This window comes from Peromyscus eremicus, chromosome 9 (assembly GCF_949786415.1).
Source record: "Peromyscus eremicus chromosome 9, PerEre_H2_v1, whole genome shotgun sequence".
NCBI lineage: Eukaryota > Metazoa > Chordata > Mammalia > Rodentia > Cricetidae > Peromyscus > Peromyscus eremicus.
The window spans coordinates 66,382,121-66,403,295 of NC_081425.1; the positions used below are offsets into that span (position 1 = coordinate 66,382,121).

Consider the following 21,175-nt stretch of genomic DNA (forward strand, 5'->3'; position numbering starts at 1 on the left):
GGCGGCGTTCCCGCTCTTTCTCTGCACCTAACTCCAGGCAGCCGCTAGCTCCTGATGTCTTCTGGCAAGTTATGGTGAGTGGGGCGTGAGTGATGGATCCTCAGTCCCCGGCACACCCACACAGGATACCCCGGGACAGACTGAGGACGCCTTAGCCGAGGCAGGGGACTAAGCTGGGGGGCCAGGTGGCCCGCGGGGGGGAGGGTGACACGCTGCCCACGCGCAGTCGCGGAGCTTGGGAGACAGGATGCGCTGACGTGGGGGTGGGCCCCCTACTGGACGAGAACCTTCTCTCAGGCCCTCTGGTGCCTCGGCCTCTCTCGTGCCCTGTGATGAACTGAAGAACCCGAAGTTTGTGGGCAAAGGCGGGTTCGGTGCAGTGTTCCGGGCACAACACAGAACATGGGGCTACGATGTGGCAGTCAAGATCGTGAACTCGTGAGTGACCCCAGCTCTAGGCAGGATCTGATCGAGGGGCCCGAAGGGGCGGGGAGAGGAGAGTTTCTCCAGGGTCCGTCCCAACTGCGGCTCCCTTTTCGGCGGAGTGTAGGGAGGCGATATCCAGCGAGGTGAAAGCTATGGCGAAACTGCGTAACCAGCACGTGCTGCTCCTGCTGGGGGTCACCGAGAACCTCGAGTGGGACTACGTGTCTGGGCCGGCTCTGGTGACAAGATTCATGGAGAACGGCTCCCTCGCAGGGCTGCTGCAGCCCATGTGCCCTCGGCCCTGGCCGCTCCTCTGCCGCCTGCTGCAAGAAGTGGTGCTGGGGATGTGTTACCTGCACAGCTTGGACCCAGTGCTCCTGCACCGGGACCTCAAACCCTCCAATGTCCTGCTGGACCCCGAGCTCCATGCCAAGGTCAGCCCATCTACACCCTAGTACAAGATTGGGAACCATGTTGAATACCCTCGGTCTGTCCCTCTGAATACAAGACTACCCAGGTCAACTAGGAATTTTATCTCTAGCCACACCAGGGACAAAGGCTCTCCTTACCCACCTGGGTCAGGTCCACAGGCCTATTCCACAAAGCCCCCCATGGACCCAGGCTGACTTATCCCAGAAACTCTGACATACCTAGACCCAGGCCTGCCCATCAGCAACTTAGATCTCTTCCCCGAGGTCTCATTGACTCTACCTTTCCCTCTGGTCCTCCATCTTCTGGAGGAGACAGAGAGAAAATTCTGGAGAATCTCTGGCCTGCTTCACCTGATACCTCCCTCTTCCTTTCCTTTACAGATAGCAGATTTTGGCCTGTCCACATTTCAGGGAGGGTCACAGTCAAGGTCAGGGTCCAGGTCCAGGGATCCAGGGGGCACCCTAGCTTACTTGGCCCCAGAGCTATTGGTTGATGTCAACCAGAAGGCGTCCCCAGCCAGTGACATCTACAGGTAAGCTATCCACCCCTAAACATCCCAAATGTCTACGCTTATTTGGGCCCTTTTCAAGGATGTGATATGGGAAAGTGGTCTTGCCAGGGGCCAGCTAAGCCTCCACTTTGTGTCTGTGCAGCTTTGGGATCCTCATGTGGGCCGTACTGACTGGAAGAGAAGCCGAGTGTAAGACTATACGGACTCTGAGACTCTTACTCTAGGTGCCCTAAAACCCTGAGCTCCTCCACCCTTACCTACTGAGACTGCCCTCTTCCCGCCTCACCCCTTCCTTGGGTGACACTCGCTGCTGCCTCTGTCCACGATCTGTCTCCTCCCATCATGAATTCCTTTTGTTATCACTCCCCCCCACTCCAGTGGTAGACCATACATCACTAGTTCATGGCGCAGTCTGTGAAAGGCAGAATCGACCCCCATTGACAGAGCTACCTCTGTCCAGCCCTGAGACTCCTGGGTTGGAAGTACTGAAGGAGTTAATGGTGCGCTGCTGGCGTTCTGAGCCCGAGGACAGGCCATCCTTCCAGGGTGAGATGGCTATTTCTCTAGCAACTAGGATAGACTTGGGTCTTCCGCAGGAAGCTTTCCCCCTGGAAAGTTCTGCTCACATACAACTCACTCCGTTGCCTTTCAGACTGCCGACCAAAAACCAATAAAACCTACATCCTGGTACAGGACAAGGTAGATGATGCTGTCTCTGAGGTTAGTTTCCAAAACCGCCTTCCCATCCAGGAGCTATTCAGGGATGGCACGTGGCTCCCTTGACCATCCAATGTATCTTCACTGGCCACCATTCTTTAATCCTTGACCATCATTCCTGCCCACCCAGTCTACCCCTGAGTCTCCAGGTGACAGATTAGAGACCAAGGAAATATTCCCTGACTCTGATCCCCTAACTCCTCTCTGTGCAGGTAAAGCAATATCTGTCTCAGCACAGAAACAGCGACAGCAAGTTGTCTGCCCTGGAGTCAGGCCAGAGAGCTGCAGAAATGGACGGCCCTGGGGAAGCCACGGTTTCTGAAATGTTGGACCACCTGCATCTGGAGCCGCGTGTCAGACCAGTTCCTGAGAAAGGCATAAGCCTTACTGAAAGGAGAGGAGCATGGGCAGAACCAACTGGGCATGCCACAACAGCAGTGACATCTTCAGATACGGTGGCTGGAACTCCCCACATTCCACGTACTTTACCCTCCAGAGGCCCAACACCCAGCCCAAACTTTACTGAGACTCCAGGTCCTCACCCCCAAAGGATTCAGGTGAGACATTGGCAAGACTAGGGTATGCCCCCTTACCAAGGAAAACTTAGGGTTGAGGGGTACACAGTGATTGATGTGCTTCTTGAATAGAAAGCCTGAGAACTCTGTGCTGTTTGCAGGGAGATCAAAGACATCACACCACCTGGACCTCCTGGGTCCCAGGGCCAAATGCAGCAGCAGGTACCCATTCTTCACCCTCCATTGCTCTCCCCCTGCTCAACCTTTCCATCACCTCCTTCCTCAACACCTTTATACAGAATCGAGTTACCTCCGGGGCGGCGGGGGGTGGGGGGAGAAAGGACTAGAGATCATCCAACCCAATCTTTGTCATTTAATACATGAGGAACTGGACACCCACTAAGTGAGGATCCCACTGAGGTCACATAACAAAGCCTGGATTTGCCCCAGGATGTGCTGACTCTCCCCAGCACCAGAACCGTGACCCTTCACAGTTCCCTTATTGCTAAGGCAGTTCAGAGGGTCTTCCATTGAAGACACCCAAAGAGCAGGCACTGTTCCTCCTGAGCTTCTATAAGACCAACTCTGGAGAAGCACACAGTCACTAGCCGGCTAAGACCTGCATTTGCACTCCCCAGGGTGAACACAAGGTGCCGCTGCCCCTCTCCCCAAAGTGCTTGTTAAACTCATCTTTCTAACCACTGAACCCTCCCACCTCCTTTTCTCTTAAAGGGCCACCGTCTGTTACCATCACCAACTGTTCTGGAGTGCAGATTGGAAACAATAACTACTTGGCAGTACCACCAAGAACTGCTTTGCCCAAGAAGGGCCCAGCACAGTGCGGCAGGGGTAGGGGCTGGTAGCCCCTCCACAATTAGATTTCAGAAAGTACCTCAAGAGCCTGGAGCCTGTAATGCAGCCCAGCCATTATTATATAATTATAATGGAAATTAAAGCACTTTGTAAGCCACCTGCAATGGCTGAGACAATCATCGCCACTTCCTGTGGCCCACAATACTCTCTGAGAGCATTAAGTCCTACACCCAAACTGACTTTTGACCTACGTTCCAAAAGTCAATAAATACAATGTTAACTGTGAGTGAGTCTGAGGTGTCAATCAGGGAGCAGGGATGGAGAGCCAGGAGGAGCTGGCTACCCGGAAGAAGGAGATGGTGCTGCCGCCTGGCGGAGGCAGGAAGAGGGGCCCTGGGGACTAGTTATGGGCAACCTCTCGGCATATAAGGTCAGGGTCCAGCTGGTGGCAGGAAAGGATAGCAGAGCCTTGGCTCTCTGGTACTCCAATCTCAGGGTGGAGAACTTCCTCCAGCGCTCCGGACTGACGCCACCCTAAGCCTGACCTGACAGGATAGAAGTGTGGCCTCGCCACTCCCCATTTCTCCTTGATTTTGAGCACTGGGCTTTGGGGTCCTGGCAAAGGAGGGTGTCTCGAGAAATTCAAAGGTGCCCCACGCTCTCTAGACCATCCATCCTCCCACGGCACAGACTTCACGCACTTTGCGTTCTAGGCATGGGAGTATTTTTGATTCTCTGCGTCCAAAAGTTGGTAACTATGTCCAGCAAAGAGAAGCACCAACCCAAGGACCTAGAGATGGCTGGAGTTAGGATAGTTCACACTTGGCCACGCCTGGGGGACCAAAAGTGGAAGGGAAATGCCACACCTGTCGTCACCCACACCCCAGCCCCAGCTGGTATCAGGACAGCCCTCCTCCCAGCGATCTCCCAGGCATCACTTCCAGCCTTCCCAGCCTCTCCATTTCCACATACTGTGTCTTTATCGTGATACATCCCTCTCGGTCCTCCCCATTACCTCGTGTTTCTCCCACAGCCCACCTGCTCTTCGTTGAAAGAGGGGAGGTGGTGGTTAGAACACACAATCTGAGCCTGGGAGGCAGCCAGGGTAGTCCGCCTAGGCACGGGAAGGGGCCGGACTCTATCGTGGGGAAGTGGGAGGGGGCCTTGGCGCCAGAGGGAAGCGCCAGTCGCCCTCGGCCCTGAGCCACTGGCAACGCCGCCGCGAGGGTGAGTGGCAGCCTGCCTACCCAGGCTCCCTCCCGGGGCCCAGCTTTGCTGAGAGGGCTTCGGGAGCTTGACACAAAGCAGTGAGTTGATGGGTAGAGGGAGATTCTGGGGCCCCTTCTCATCAGATCCGACTCCTGTCCCTCTGGTGAGATTTTTTTTTGCTAGGGCACTACCCGGGTCGGGTTTGTGGGAAGGATCGAGAAGTCCTGTCACATCCAGCTGGGACCCCTTTGAGAGAGTGCCTGGCAGGGAACCCTACTGCTTCGGAAAGCTTAGAGGCTTGGGTCCGAGTGGCTCCAGGAAAGGAAGAAAAGCGCAGTGGCGCGGGCCGGCTTGATAACTCAGTGCCCTGCCGTCCCCAGGGCAGGGGCTCCGGGCTGGGGCGGGGGAGACCATGGCCCGCCTCTTCGGTCCCCGGCCGCCCCCCAGCGAAGATCTCTTCTACGAGACCTACTACAGCCTGAGCCAACAGTACCCACTGCTACTGCTGCTCCTGGTCATCGTGCTGTGCACGCTTGTGGCACTACCAGCCGTCGCCTGGGCCAGCGGCAGGGTGAGATGGGCTAAGCGCGGGAGTCTGCTGTAGGCAGGGGCTGCCTCGGGCTGGGGCTATCTGAAGGACTGGGATTTGCGGGGGTCTCTTAGTAATGTCTTTGCTGGGAACCGGAAAAGAAGCATTGAACCTCGTCATGAACTGTTGTGACTCTGGGCACATGTGACCAAGCCCTGGTCTCTCTAGGCTTGTTCTCTGGTTCTATACTGGGAGGGGAGTGAGATCCGGATGCACCTCACTGTGTTCTACTGGTTCTACGGTAAATCCAACACCGGATTTTCCAGCGCTCCAGAGAGGAAACTACTCACGTCCCTGGGGGAATTCATTTCCTGACTTTTTCTCTCCTGTTTAGGGAATGTGGGGCTGTTAACTGTGCCCCCAGACTTCCAAAAGACAGTTTTCATCCACTGTGATTTAGTTGCCCATCTCTCCCACAAAAAAAAAAAAAAAAAAAAAAATTCACTTTCATGTTGGGCAGGAAGGGAGTCTTCAATCCCAAATCTAGAAATATTCTGCTCCGGGTTTTCCTTCCACTCTTTGGAGGCAAGGTGGGAAAAAGGACTGAGCACTGTTAATCCTTGTCTCCACCAAGTCCAGAAAGAGGTGGGAACAAAGGGTAGGGATAGTAATGGGACTTCTAGGCTAGAGGAAAGGCAGGTATCCAGATCTCAGCACTCAGGTGGCAAGGAACTGCACGAAGTTGGGCTGCCTGGGTAAACATTTGTGAAGTTCAGCGCCATGGTTTCAGAGGGGAGGATTCTCCTCAGCAAGTTAGCCATTTGGGGGGGACATTCACTCCGAATGCCAACCACGCACGTGCTACAGTTCCCCTTTAACAGATAAACTGTGGGAATAGCCAGGCAAATCTGGAATCCCAGCACTGGGGAGATACAGGGAGTTGGTGGCCAGTCCAAGCTACATGAGACCCCGCCTCAAAACTGAAAGAAGAAACAAACTGAGATTCAGAAAGAGGGTGGGAGGTATTAGGTTGAACCACGTGAGACTGATGAACTTCGTGGGTGAAACCGGTAGAGTTTCAGCAGGTTCTTATGGGTCGACCTGATTCTGGCCTGCTGTTTTCTTTCATTTATTTAGTTGTTTTTGGTTTTTTGTTTTTTGATTTGATTTTTTTTTTTTGGTTTTTGGTGTGTGTGTGTGTGTGTGTGTGTGTGTGTGTGTGTGTGTTGTACATGAGTGCACACGTGTGGAGGTCAAAAGACAACTCAAAGGAATGAGTTCTCTTCCCTCACCATGTGGATTCTGGGAATCAAACCAGATCACCAGGCTTGGTGGCAAGCACCCCGACCCACTGTGCCATCTCACCAGCCCTATTTTCTTTTTTGCACCTGCGTTTACGACATTTTACAGAACTGAACTGGACGGCATCTAACTTGCTCCCTCTCACCTTGCAAAAATGCCAAAGCACCTCATCTCAGACTTGCTTCCTACATCCTTTCCCCACAGGAACTGACCTCAGACCCGAGCTTCCTGACAACCGTGCTGTGTGCTTTGGGTGGCTTCTCTCTGCTCCTGGGGCTGGCTTCCCGGGAACAGCAACTGCAGCGCTGGACACGACCTCTTTCTGGCCTCATCTGGGCCGCGCTGCTGGCTCTGGGCCACGGATTCCTGTTCACTGGGGGTGTGGTGAGCGCCTGGGACCAGGTGAGGAGAATAACAGTCAAGGGGCCAGAGAATGGGGACCTCGAAGTCAGGCCCTGTGCGGCGGCGGCGAAGCCCGGGCCTTCAGCTTACCACCCCCTTCTCCAGGTATCTTTTTTCCTCTTCATCATCTTCACCGTGTACGCCATGCTGCCCTTGGGCATGCGGGATGCTGCTGTTGCAGGCCTCACCTCGTCACTCTCACATCTGCTGGTCCTTGGACTGTACCTTGGGTGGCAGCCTGACTCACAGAGGGCTCTGCTACCACAGGTGAAAATGCAATAGTAACCGGCCGGTGGCACATGCCTTTAATCCCAGCACTCGGGAGGTAGAGGCAGCCTTGTCTACAAAGTGAGTTCCAGGATAGCCAGGCTTGTTACACAGAGAAACCTTGTCTTGAAAAAAAAAACAAAAAACAAAAAAACAAGAGTGCAGGTGTTCCACAGCTGGCTCAGCTGCTTGATAAAAATCCTCTGAGCGTTTGCTGAGCTGGGACTCCAAGGCAGGGCTCAAGCCTGAGTGCAGGAACCAACACAGATAAACCCCTATAGTGACCTCTTGGAGCTGGTACATTATTGCATCATGCCCTGCCTTTACCAGAAGAGGGCCCTATAGCCTCGAGGGAAATCAGCCATTATTCTCTCACGGATACAGAAGTAAAAAGTGGAAAATGTGATTAGAAATTGAGTAGTTTCTTGCAGGTGGAATGGGCTCAGGAGGTGAACGTGGTGGGATAGTATTCTCGGAGAGGAAATAAACACGCAAGACATCTAGACCTAAGTGGCCAGGGTAGCCCAGCAGCCAAGACTCTACAGCAGAGAGCATAGAGGGGGAAAGGGACCAGCTCTCTCCCGTGGATGTCATAGTGTGACACCAATTGTCCTGAGATACTTAGGCCCCTCACTGTAGAGCCAGGCTCTCCTCGTCCTGTTCTTAGAGCCAACTTGAGCTACCCATGTAGACTCTTGCAGCCCCACCGGGTGGTGTACTTTCCAAGCCTGGCCTTTACCCACAGTTGGCAGCAAACGCGGTGTTGTTCCTGTGTGGAAACGTGGTGGGAGCATACCACAAGGCCTTGATGGAGCGAGCACTGCGTGCCACGTTCCGGGAGGCCCTCAGATCGCTGCACTCACGCCGGAGGCTGGACACTGAGAAAAAGCATCAGGTCAGTAGGACCTACGAGGCAGGAAGAGGACAATGGCTCAGAAAGAGCACCCTTTTAGCACCTTCGTATGGAGTGGGTGTGGGTAATCCGTTTGCCTTTCTCAAGTATTTCCTCTTACATGAAATGTGACTACCACCCACCCCTGGGAGATTGTTGCCAGATTCAAATTGAAGCCCAGTGAAATAGCTGAGGGTTAAGACCCTTGCTGCACAAGCCTGAAGATGTGAGTTCAATTCCTGGAACCTGAGTAAAGGTAGATGGAGATAACTGACTCCACAAAGCTGTCTTCTGGCCTCCGCCCACACATTGTGGCACATAAGTAAAATTAAATTTTAGCAGATATGGTGATGCACACCTTTAATCCCTGCTCTTGGGAGGCAAAGGCAGATATATATCTGTGAATTCGAGGCCACCCTGGTTTAGATAGTGAGTTCCAGGCCAGCCAGGGCTACATAGTAGGATACTGTCTCAAAATAATAATAATAAATGATGATGATGATGATGCACATGATGAAAATTATTAAAGGAAGATTTCAAATTTAGGTGTTGATACTGAGTCCAGTTCCTAAGTGGCCAGGACAGAACAGGGTGATGGAGTCCTGCTGGACGGACTGGAAATGTTGGGGAGCATACTAGGGGGTAGATGTAATATGGGGGGGCTGTATAATATGGAGGGCTGAGGCTCTTGGTGACAGGGCACAGGAGAGTAGGAGGGGTGTCACCACAGAGACTCTCTCCAGGAGCACCTCCTTCTGTCCATCCTACCTGCCTACCTGGCCCGAGAGATGAAGGCCGAGATCATGGCCAGGCTGCAGACTGGGCAGAGGTCACGGCCAGAGAACACAAACAACTTCCACAGCCTGTATGTCAAGAGGCACCAAGGAGTCAGGTATGAGGGAAGAAGCTTGGGGGGGAGGGAGCCTGGGGTGCCGCCGTGGCTCCCCATTAATGCAGTCCACCCTGTGCAGTGTGCTGTATGCCGACATTGTGGGCTTCACGAGGCTGGCCAGCGAGTGCTCCCCTAAAGAGCTGGTACTCATGCTCAATGAGCTGTTTGGCAAGTTCGACCAAATTGCCAAGGTCAGAGGGGTTTCCCTCCCCACCCAGGGGCCCACATGCTGGGGAGCACCCATCTTCTAAGAAGTCTTACATTACAGGCCAAGCTCCCAGATACTGCAGTAGAAGTAGGAACCACTCACAAACGATCCCATTCAGGAAACTGTCACTATCCCCAAGAGACCTCTCCATGTCTTTACAGACATCCCTAGCATAATGCCTTCAAATATGCACAGAGACTTTCAGGCATTCTGACCTTGGGAGGCCCTTCCGGGAGAAATCCCTGCTTTCGACAACTCAGCTTAGCACCTAATCAGACATGATGGATACGTCCTAGCTTGGAGTCTGCCTCCATGTCCCTCAATCCTGACACTATTATCATGGGCTGATACGAATGTCCCCCACATGTACCAAAACTGAAGAGGACCACAGACACTCCAGCCCTTGATTGTTCCTTCTGATAAAGACATTGCAGGAGAGACCTCAGTCAGCCCCATCTCAAGGGAGGCCATAGATCTGACCTCGATACTCCCAACCTCAGAAGTTCTTCAGGAATGCCACAGCTGCCCCCCACCTTTCCCAACTCCCTCCTACCCCTCTGGCCTCTAACTAGGTTCCTCCACACACCCACACACATACTCCCAGGAGCACGAATGCATGCGGATCAAGATCCTGGGAGACTGTTACTACTGTGTGTCCGGACTGCCGCTGTCACTACCAGACCACGCCATCAACTGTGTGCGCATGGGCCTGGACATGTGCCGGGCCATCAGGTCAGCTTGGGTGTGTGAGCAGGAGAAATTCAGAGAAACAGATGTTGGAGGGGATGTGGGAGGCAGGGTGGCAGAGAAGAAGAGGAGTGTGGCGGGACTAAGCTTGTCCTACACTCGGCTCAGGAAACTTCGGGTGGCCACCGGTGTGGACATCAACATGCGTGTGGGTGTGCACTCTGGCAGTGTGCTCTGTGGAGTCATTGGGTTACAGAAGTGGCAGTACGATGTCTGGTCCCATGATGTCACATTGGCCAACCACATGGAAGCCGGCGGTGTTCCAGGGTAAGACGTGGAGCCTGGGGCAGCTACAGCAAAAGCCCAGTTGAATCCCCCACATGCTACTTTACTACCCTGTTCACAGTCCCTAAGACAAGTTCAGGGGGATTCTGGGGTGTTTGGAGGCACTCCCTATAACATGGGGCCTTTCTTGAAGTCACAGCTCTGGGAATGGTCTTGGAAAGCAGTCAAAGGTTTAGAGGCCTCACTGTTCCCTCCTTCCAGACGCGTGCACATCACAGGGGCTACCCTGGCCCTGCTGGCAGGGGCTTTTGCTGTGGAGAGTGCAGACATGGAACACCGAGACCCATACCTTCGGGAGCTAGGCGAACCTACATACCTGGTCGTCGATCCTCGGGTAAAAGCCCAGCTTGGACCCCACAGACTGGACCAAGCAAACCACCTAGTCAGCAAGACCAGTCTTTCCTTCTATGCCAGAAATTGAGTTGCTGTGTTCTGTTGTGGGGCAAGCCTATAAGTGGTGTGGGAGAGTGGGGAAATATCTCGTTTTTACTCTCAGACTTTACATGTCCCAGGCTGAGGAGGAGGACGAGAAGGGGACTGCAAAAGGATTACTGTCTTCTCTGGAGGGCCACGAGATGCGTCCATCACTACTGATGACTCGTTATCTGGAGTCTTGGGGTGCAGCCAAGCCTTTCGCCCACCTAAGCCACGTTGACAGTCCTGTATCTGCCTCCACTCCACTCCCGGTACGTATACCTCCGTCATAAAACCCTGTGCTTGGGGAAAAAATACCCTCCACTGTCATGAGGCTCCACTCCCAGACTCCCCTCACCCCCAGTGAATCTCTTGGTGATGTGTAACAGCCCTGAACTTCCTGGTTGCCCCAATCGGTGGTTCAGACCTTTTCTTGCCCTCCCTTCCAGCTCACCTCAGAGATAACGAAAGATCCCCATAGATACCATACCCATTGCACCTCAACCCTCCCTTCCCCTGGCATCCAAAGGAAATAGCTAAACCCGACTTCCTCCTGACTTGGCACACCCATCCCACCAGCAAATGCCTCTCTCAAGGTCCGTTACTACAATTTCGTACTTTCTTTCATCCTTCCCCAAGTTAAGTTGTGGGCAAGCTGGGTTTTGCCTCTGCTCCTCGGCTCCTCGGCACTCAGACACGAGGACAATGAGGTGACAGGAAACATTGCTCATGGCCTCGAAGAGGAAAGATTGTGAGCAGGCAAGGTTGTGGCAGAGGGGAAGAGGTGGGCTTACAGCTTATCTGGGTGAAGCTAGGGCAGGGCCTGTTACTGCTGGGCCTATATATAAGACTTAGCGGTAACCTGTGGCCCACACATAGTGAAGGCTCTCGAATCTTCTCAGGGTTGGTACGGGGGCCAGGTCATGTTCCTAAAGGCATGTATTTCAGCCTCTCTCCCTATCATCCTCTTTCCCAAATCTGTTCCACACTCCAGCTGCCTTTCTGAAGCTCTCCCACAGCAGTGACAGACACGCCTGGCTGGATTTTTGAGGTGCCTTCCGAGACTTGGTGTTACATCCCCTCTCCTTCCTCTTCAGTCCAGCAGAAACAGTGCTAGAGATCGGGAGCATGGGGACGAGGGGCACACTAGCCTCAGCAGCTCTAGGAAGGATTTTCTAAATGCCAGTCTAGTGAAGGAAGAGGTCACAGGGGTTAAGTGAGCAGGAGGAAGAGAAAGTAGAGCACCAGGAGCCCACGCCCTGCTGCAAACCGAGGCCTCCATGGTGCAAAGGGAGCGCTGTGTGGAGTCTGCCGCCAGCCCAAGGACCAGGAGACAACCTTGGGTGCAATTCCTGCAATAGAAAGGCCCCCGAGTGTTGTTGTGAAGGCCAAGCGTCCGAGTAGTGGGGCAAACACAGCTTGTTTGAGGGCGTCTCCTGATTGAAGCAGGGCCTCATCAGCCCAGAAATTGGCCCCTGAAGACTCAGGAACTCAGTCAAATATTAGTAATTCCCAACATGACTATTCTTCCTCCCTCCCTCCAGTCCTCCCTCCTTCCAGTCCTCCCTCCTTCCTTCCCTCCCTCCCTCCTTCCCTCCTCCTTTCCCTCCCTATCTCATGTATCCTAAACTGGCTTTGAACTCACTAAGCAGCCAAGGATGTCCTTGGAGTTTCTGATCTCCACCTCCACCTCCCAAGTGCAGAGATTACAGATATGGTCCACTATACCTAGTTTTATATGATCCTGGGGATCAAACCCAGCACTGCATGTATTCTAGGCAAGCATCTGCTTACTTTTTTTTTTTTTTAAGATTTATTTATTTATTATGTATATAGTGTTCTGCCTGCATGTATGTCTGTCTGCCAGAAGGGGGCACCAGATCTCACTACAGATGACTGAGCCATCACGTGGTTGCTGGGAATTGAACTCAGGACCTCTGGAAGAGCAGTCAGTGCTCTTAAACTCTGAGCCATCTCTCCAGCCTTGCACCTGCTTACTCTTAACATCGTGGAACTTTGGAATGGTAGAGCAGTATTTGTGCTGAAATGTTCCATCCATACATGAGTCTTATCACCTTCTTGTTTGAGACAAGACCTCACTATATAGCCCAACTGGAAGCAATCTTCCTGCCTCGGCCTCCTGGGTGCTGGAATTAGATGCTACCATACCTACCTATCCCTCATATTTTTTTGAATGTTTTCTGTGTCGGGCACTAGAATAGTTCTTCAAAAGACAGAAATGAGTAGGTATTTTTTCCTACTTTCATGTAACTTAAGGCATAAGGGGGCAGGTTGACAAAAGCTAAGTCTAGACATACATGCACACCTAGGCCCCATATCTAGAATCTACCACCCCCCCCCCAGTATCTTATTCTCCCCCTTCTACTTCTCCTATATGCCCAGTTTCTACTTGTGACCCTGTTTCCATCAAATGGACCATGGAGGGTAGGAAAGGATGCTCAACATACCTCTTGTACTAGTCTGCAGGGCACAGAACACCACTTTCTCCCTCAGTAATTCCTCTTCTATACCCAGCTGTTTTTATAACTTTGTGTACGTTGTGTGTGCCTTTTGGTGAAAACAAGAATGACTATATGACTACAATCAAACTGAATTCCCTTCTTTTTCTTCCTTCTCCATACCTTGTTGTCTACCTTGACCAGCTCTCTCTCAGCTCAGCATAGCTGACCTCACAAAAGGTCAGAGAGGGGGGTCAATATTTTCTGCATAATCACTCCACTTCAAGCCAATGAATTTGTTAGCATTCAGGGGCAACTGGAAAGTCCTTGCCTTTAGAATCTGCACTATTTTTTTTTTTTTTTTTTTTTTTTTTTGGTTTTTCGAGACAGGGTTTCTCTGTGTAGCTTTGCGCCTTTCCTGGAACTCACTTGGTAGCCCAGGCTGGCCTCAAACTCACAGAGATCCACCTGCCTCTGCCTCCCAAGTGCTGGGATTAAAGGCGTACACCACCACCGCCCGGCTTATTTATTTATTTTATGTATGCACGCCCTATCTGCATATACGACTTTATGCCAGAAGAGGGCATCAGCTCCCACTATAGATGGTTGTGAGCCACCCCGTGGTTGCTGGGAATTGAACTCAGAACCTCTGGAAGAGGTCCAGCCCCTAGAATCTGCAGACTTTAAAGAGACACAGAACTAACAGCCACCTAAATATAGAGGAGATAAAGGGTTGCCCAGTTAAAGGATGTTCTCCAAGAGGAAGCAAAGGCTTTAAAGACCCTGGAAATCTATAGAGTTAGGAGGAAAGAGAGTTTGAAATGATCCTTCCTGGAGAAGTAGGATTTGGTACAGGATGGGATGGAGGCCACTGGAAGCTGAAGAAACCGCCACATCAAGGGCATGCAGTCAAGAACATATGCAGAAAGTTCGATCAGGTTTACAGTCTGTCTTCATGAAGAGGGAATATTCACCACAGCCCCATCGTGTGCTTTTTCGACAGGAAAAGGCCTTCAGCCCCCAGTGGAGCCTGGACCGGTGAGGAGACCTCATCTTTGACAGTGGGGCACACTGGGCGAATCCTCCCTAGGGGGACTGCTCTGCACTTTTGAGGACCTTTGTGGTAACAGGCTTGGCTGTCACTGTGCAGGAGTCGCCCCCCTCGGGGACTAGATGATGAACTGGACACTGGGGATGCCAAGTTCTTCCAGGTCATTGAGCAACTCAACTCTCAGAAGTACGGACACCAGAGGGCTGCGGGCTGGAGGCCCTGAGGTGGTGTGGTGGAGAAGGGTGGGTGCTCCTCTGAGGGTCTGGAGGGCAGTGAGGAGCCATCCTCGAGAAGGACCCTCATGAGCGCCTCCCCCCACCCCACTCACCTCCATCCTCTCTGGTGCTCACCACCTCCTGCCTCACACCAGACAGTGGAAGCAGTCGAAGGATTTCGACCTCCTGACACTGTACTTCAGGGAGAAGGAGATGGAGAAACAGGTGAGGCGGAGAATGGAGCACCCCAAGATCCCCCGGCCCTGGCCCTGGCCCCCGGGAAGGTTTAGGACTTCTGTCCCTGCCTGCCTTTCCCAGGTATGCCTGGTTTTGGACCCTAGGGTGAGGGCATTGTGCCTCCCCTGGGAAAGTCAGGCCAGGTGTCCTGGTACAAGCCTGTAAACCTAGCACTTGGGAAGCGGAGGCAGAAGGACCAGGAGTTCATGGTTTTCATGGGTTAAAATAGTGTGTGTGAGGCCAACCCAAGTTACATGACCAAAAAAATACTGTCATCTGTAGATTGGGTTATTTGGGTAGGTAGTGGGGATATCTCCTGGAAGAGAGGGTGGGGGCTACAATGATGAACTAGAGGGTGGAGAGTGAGGCTGGGCGCCCACCTCTTGCCTGGGGCTGATACCTTCCCAGCCATGGTCGGTACCGATACCCCGTCTCCATCCCTCCCCCTGCCTCCAGTACCGGCTCTCTGCACTCCCTGCCTTCAAATACTACGCAGCCTGCACCTTCCTGGTTTTTCTGTCCAACTTCACCATCCAGATGCTGGTGACAAACAGGTGAGTGACACCAGGCGGCGGCGGCGGCAACGCTGGCTCTGGCTCTTCTGTGTAGAGCCCTTTGCCCTTCCTGACCCCTGACCCACACTCTCTTCCTCTGGCACCTTCGCCCTGAGCTTCAGTCACTCACCCACATCCTCCGGAGATAATCACAGTCCTCATCTTCAGGCACATCCTGGGGCTGGGGGTGTAACTGAGTGGGAGACAGTGGCATCTGTTTCATGAGGCCCTAGGTTCAGGCCTCAGTACTGAAAAAGAAACCGTGTACATCCAGACCGCTTTCAATCACCTCCACCTTTGGACAGTAACAACATCTCCACGAAGGACACTGTATTCTCGTCGACAAGCCTGACTCTCACAGCAGATGAGTTATGATAGGCTCTCAAGTCTGGGCCTCAACTTGGAAGACTGAGGTCTCGTTCAGCATTCAGAGGTTGAAGAGTTTCAGCCCAGAGGCTGACTGATTCAGCCATGGCCACTCTTAGGAATCCTCTGACCCCTTCAGTGCTGTTCCAACTTTACCAGTTCCTGTTGTACCGAAACACTGCTCTCGACCGCTAGGTCCCCAGAACAGCAGAACATCATGTCCTACCTCAGGCCCCACCAGCTGCCACTCTGGATCCCTGAGACTAACCCCCTCTCCCAACCCCTGTCTCCCAACCAGATGGCAGGCACAGCCCCTCACGCCAGAGCTCATTCTGGCCCTTCACAGCGTCCCTCTTGTCTTCTCTTAGGCCCCCAGCTCTGGCCGTCACCTATGGCATCTCCTTCCTCCTCTTCCTTCTCCTCCTCTTCGTCTGCTTCTCAGAGCACCTGACGGTGAGAGGTCTGGGGGGGGGGGGTCAAGCTGGAGCCCTAGCCACGCCCTGGCCTGAAGAAGGAGCCCCAGCCCCGCAGCTGTGACACCTGTTCTCCTTCCACAGAAGTGTGTCCAGAAAGGTCCCAAAATGTTGCACTGGCTGCCTGCACTGTCTGTCCTGGTGGCCACACGGCCAGGACTTCGAGTAGCCTTGGGTACCGCCACTATCCTCCTGGTGTTCACCATGGCCATCGCCAGCCTGGTGAGGACAAAGCGGAGTTCGGTCTACCACCATCAGGGCATACTGGCCCTGTCGGGTTGAAAGGGAACCCCTGAATGTGGAATGACCGCTGAGGAAGAAAGACCGAAGGATGATGGGATAGTGTGTGTGTGTGTGTGTGTGTGTGTGTGTGTGTATGTGTGTGTGTGTGTGTGTGTGTATGTGTGTGTGTGTGTGTGTGTGTGTGTGTGTGTGTGTGTGTGTGGTGCGTGCGTGCCCTACTCTCCAGGCATAATCATTGTTTACACCTTGTTGAAGTCCTTTCTATCTTTTTCATCTTAGGCATACATCATTTTTAGCTTACTTGGCTAAAGTTCCAGAATTTATAATTGCTCCTAGAATTCAATAGGAATCACCTCCCCCACCCCCAGCCAAATTAAAAAGAGAGAGGAGGGTAGCCTAGAGAGGTTAAGTAGCTGGCAAGAGCTGACACTGGTTTGATGACATACTAGTATTCGTGACACTTCTCACAGTCCCTCCAGCCAGTAAGGACCCATCTGAAGCTCTCTCACCGTTCAGAAGTAGAATTTGCCCCTTGATAGGAGTCTGGCTTCAACTCATCCCTAGCTCAGGTGCAGCCCGGCTGAAGCCTCCCTTGGACCCAAGCAGTTTACCTGCCCTCAGCCCATCTCCCTCTGCAGATCTTCTTGCCCGTGTCATCAGACTGCCTTCTCCTGGCTTCCAATGCATCTTCTGTGGCTTTCAATGCTTCCTGGGAGCTGCCAGGATCCCTGCCTCTCATCAGCATCCCAGTGAGTGCTTCTGTGCGGCCCTGGATCTCCTTCCCCAAACCCTTCCTCATCAGTCTGCCAACTCATAAGCTAAAGAACACTCCATCCAAGGCAGTCATAGCCAGTGCCTGTTTTCGTGGATGACATCCCAATCTGCCCGATAAGCCCCGTGCCCTGCGAGAACAGGAGCCCTGGGCATTCTCCCAGCACTACTAGGGGATACATCTGACCGCTTTGCCCCGCCCCACAGTACTCCATGCATTGCTGCGTGCTGGGTTCCCTCTCCTGCTCCCTTTTTCTGCACATGAGCTTCGAACTGAAACTACTGTTGCTTCTGCTGTGGCTGGTGGCCTCGTGTTCCCTGTTTCTGCACTCCCACGCCTGGCTTTCCGACTGTCTCGTCACCCACCTTTATCAGAGCCCTTTGGACTCCAGGTACGTACAGTCACAGGACACATCTGCTCAAGCCCTCGGGAGCGTGACCGAGACAGGACACAGATCTGTCTCCTTGCCTCACAGACTCAAAGCACCCACAAGGCAAAAGGGGAGGGGTTCTGAGGGCCCTTGGGGCACCGGGAGCAAGAAGGAGGCCCTCAGGAAGGGGCAGACAGGAAACCATCTTGATTCTGATCTCTCAGGCCGGGGGTGCTGAAGGAACCCAAGCTGATGGGAGCTATCTACTTCTTCATCTTCTTCTTCACACTCCTTGTCCTGGCTCGGCAGGTACATCTCTCAGCCCCGTCCTCCAGGGCCTCCCTGTGAATGGCTGAGGCTGGGTTCCCATATTGTTAACTTGTCCATTTCATCTCCAGGGCTGAGTCCAAGTAATACTTGGCCATTGGAAACTTCCAAGAGAGTGTTCCGACTCTATTTCTTACTTCTTCGCTCTCTAAATCCCTCTCATTCTCACCATTACCCACCCACCCCACCCCAAACCCCACACACACACTCCCAAATCTAAGAAAAAACACAGTTATGGGGAAAAAAAAGTCTGCTTCTCGTTCTGTAGATCCTAACTTGAAATAGATCTTAAAAGCCATCTCTCTCCAGGACAGTTCTACCTTAAACCTTGTCTCTAAGCTGGATGTGGGGTGTTGGGGGCACTGCTCTATCACCCTAGAATGAGTATTACTGCCGCCTGGACTTCCTGTGGAAGAAGAAGCTGAGGCAGGAGCAAGAAGAAACTGAGACAATGGAGAACCTGACCCGACTCCTCCTGGAGAATGTACTCCCGGCACACGTGGCTCCCCAGTTCATCGGCCAGAACCGGCGCAATGAGGTGACTCCCAACCCCACACTCCAGAGGCCCAGGTGCCACAGGGACTGAGCTCGGATGAAACTCTTGGTTCTTACCCCACACTTTCTGGGGTCCCTAAACAGTGGGTCAGGTAGTCACCCAAGCCCCCGCCTTGTCAGAGCATAATCTTGGGCTTGGTCCTTAGATTTGTGCTTCAAGTTTTTGTTTTGAAGGAACATCTTTTGGACTGATATCTCAGTGGTAGAGCTTGCCTACCATGCAGGAGGCCCATGGCTGGGGGGTGGGGTGTGTGGGGTGGGGAAGGCAATCATCGTTCCAAATCATGGCTATATCACACCTTTCAGAAGCCCTAGTCAAATGGTGGTGGGAATTGTCTGAAGAGCAGGTCACCTATCCCTCTAGCTCAACAATATCCAATATGGTAGCTGATAGTCACACGTGTCCATTCAAACAAATTTCAATTAATTAAAATAAAAATTCAGTTCTCTAGGGCTCAGGGGGTGAAGAATGCCTCACAACCTGGAACACACATAAAGGTGGAAGGAGAGAACTAACTCCTGAAAGTTGTCCTCATCTGAGCTCTACACACATGCTGCAGCATGTGTACACACACACACACACACACACACATGCACGCACGCACACGCACACACACGCGAGTGCACATGCACACAAACACACACATACATACACACATACACACACATACACACACATGCACACACACGCACACACATGCACACGCACACAAACACACACACACACAAATACACACACAAACACACACATACGCACACAAATCAATAAACTTACCTATTTAAAAAATTAATTCCAGAACTGGAGAGATGGCTCAGTGGTTAAGAGCACTGGCTGCTCTTCCAGAGGACCAGGTTCAATTCCCAGCACCCACATGGCAGCTCACAACTGTCTGTAACTCCAGTTTCAGGGGACCCGGCACCCATGGCAAAAACACCAATGAACGTAAATAGAAATAAATACTTTTTTTAAAAAAAAATTAAATTTCAAAGAAGTAAACGGGGCCATTTTGCTCCCTCCTCTTCCCACCCTGAGCTGTAGCTGCTCTCTGGCTCACCCCTCTTCAAACGTATTCCCTTGGGCGAGGCAAGAAGCTGCCGGCCCAGGCGCTAAGCGTCTCAACCCTCCCCCTGCTCACAGGACCTCTACCACCAGTCCTACGGATGTGTCTGTGTCCTCTTTGCTTCGGTCCCGGACTTTAAGGAATTCTACTCTGAATCTAACATCAACCATGAGGGGCTGGAGTGTCTGCGGCTACTCAATGAGATCATTGCTGATTTTGATGAGGTGCGACTCCAAGACCCTGCGTCCTGCATCCTGGATTCTCCCATCAGCTCTTTCACTTTGCTCTCCTGACCATCCAGCCAAGCCCACTCCCCAACCTCTCCACCCACCCTGTCCACTGAGCTTTCCCTTCATCGCACATTGCCAACCATCTCCTTCCCACCACCACCTCCTGCTCTACAGCCTGGCCCATTAGCCTGCAAAGGCCTGGGGCAGGCTTTCTGGAGAAGGGATAGTGAGAGAGAGAGAGAGAGAGAGAGAGAGAGAGAGAGAGAGAGAGAGAGAGGAGACACAGCCTCTTCTCTTTACAGCTGCTTTCCAAGCCGAAGTTCAGCGGAGTAGAGAAGATCAAAACTATCGGCAGCACCTACATGGCAGCCACAGGCTTAAATGCCACCTCTGGGCAGGATGCACAACAGGTACGGCAACCCTTTCCTGTCAGCCCTCCCCAGGGCTTCCACTGGTGGGCTTCTGCAAGAGTTGGACTTATTTCTGTGCCCATCGTGGTGGGTGGACCCGTTTACCAGGATGCCGATCGAAGTTGCAGCCATCTGGGTACCATGGTGGAATTTGCAGTGGCCCTGGGATCTAAGCTGGATATCATCAACAAGCACTCTTTCAACAACTTCCGCCTGCGCGTGGGTGAGGGACCTCCTTTGCTGGGGCAATGTGGTACCTCCTCTCCCCTCTCTGAGACCTTCATTAGCTGCTCTCCAGCTCATCCCTAGACACACACACACACACCCCCAGACTTACCCTCTTGGCTGAAGCATAAAGCTGTTAGTCTAGGAGCTGAGAGAGGCGCCCTTCCCTTCCCTAATCTACTCTCTTATAAAACCACCCAACCGGCCGGGCAGTGGTGGCGCACGCCTTTAATCCCAGCACTTGGGAGGCAGAGGCAGGCGGATCTCTGTGAGTTCGAGGCCAGCCTGGTCTACAAATCAAGTTCCAGGAAAGGCGCAAAGCTACACAGAGAAAAACCCTGTCTCGAAAAACCAAAAAAAAAAAAAACAAAAAAACAAAAAAACACCCAACCTTCCATCTCCCTTAATCTCCTTCTTCAAAGCCTGCCCCCATCAAAGTCCCTCATGACCACATTTCTTACCAGGGTTGAACCACGGACCAGTAGTAGCAGGAGTGATTGGGGCGCAGAAGCCACAATATGACATCTGGGGGAACACAGTGAATGTGGCCAGCCGCATGGAGAGTACAGGGGTTCTTGGCAAGATCCAGGTGAGAGATCTATGTCGGAGGCACGGGGGAGCGGACAAGAATAAGGCTACCCTCTGCTCCTTTACCCCTAATCCAACTGCAGGTGACCGAGGAGACAGCGAGGGCCCTGCAATCCCTGGGTTACACATGCTACAGTCGGGGCGTCATCAAGGTCAAAGGCAAAGGGGAGCTCCGTACCTACTTCCTGAACACGGACCTCACGAGAACTGGGTCTCCCTCCGCACCCTAGGCGCCTCAGCAGCCCTCTTCTACGATCCTCAATAAAATGTCTACCGGGCACCTGAAGCCTGGTGGGAATCACCCCCTCGCTCCTCAGTGGCACAGTTTCTTCCCGAGCTGTGTTCCTAGGCCTCTCGTTCTGGGATATCTTGTTTTACAGGGTGGGGAAGGGGAGGGTGGCTTCTGAGAGCCGGCAGGTACTGATGCACAGAATTCTGGAAGATGGGATCTGGTGCTCCGGTCTCCAGTGAGACTTCC

General features: G+C 52.8%; 2 protein-coding genes across 2 annotated transcripts; both read left to right on the plus strand.

Moving 5' to 3' along the window:
• Positions 1–316: 316 nt before the first annotated feature.
• Ripk3 (receptor interacting serine/threonine kinase 3) lies at positions 317–3,516 on the plus strand. The gene is made up of 9 exons (XM_059274407.1): positions 317–438; positions 551–860; positions 1,239–1,390; positions 1,512–1,558; positions 1,748–1,915; positions 2,022–2,089; positions 2,299–2,643; positions 2,763–2,823; positions 3,334–3,516. The coding sequence occupies exons 2-9, from the start codon at positions 579–581 to the stop codon at positions 3,462–3,464; spliced, it is 1,254 nt and encodes a 417-aa protein (XP_059130390.1). The 5' UTR covers positions 317–438; positions 551–578; the 3' UTR covers positions 3,465–3,516.
• A 1,492-nt stretch (positions 3,517–5,008) lies between these two features.
• On the plus strand, positions 5,009–21,007 carry Adcy4 (adenylate cyclase 4). Its single transcript, XM_059273594.1, has 25 exons — positions 5,009–5,194; positions 6,659–6,856; positions 6,962–7,123; positions 7,869–8,018; positions 8,759–8,907; positions 8,987–9,098; positions 9,720–9,847; positions 9,971–10,129; positions 10,349–10,481; positions 10,660–10,833; positions 14,024–14,058; positions 14,171–14,257; positions 14,442–14,511; positions 14,980–15,077; positions 15,812–15,896; positions 16,001–16,138; positions 16,798–16,908; positions 17,138–17,322; positions 17,526–17,610; positions 18,008–18,166; positions 19,322–19,468; positions 19,777–19,884; positions 19,993–20,107; positions 20,574–20,698; positions 20,781–21,007. The coding sequence occupies exons 1-25, from the start codon at positions 5,036–5,038 to the stop codon at positions 20,925–20,927; spliced, it is 3,219 nt and encodes a 1,072-aa protein (XP_059129577.1). The 5' UTR covers positions 5,009–5,035; the 3' UTR covers positions 20,928–21,007.
• Positions 21,008–21,175: the final 168 nt, after the last annotated feature.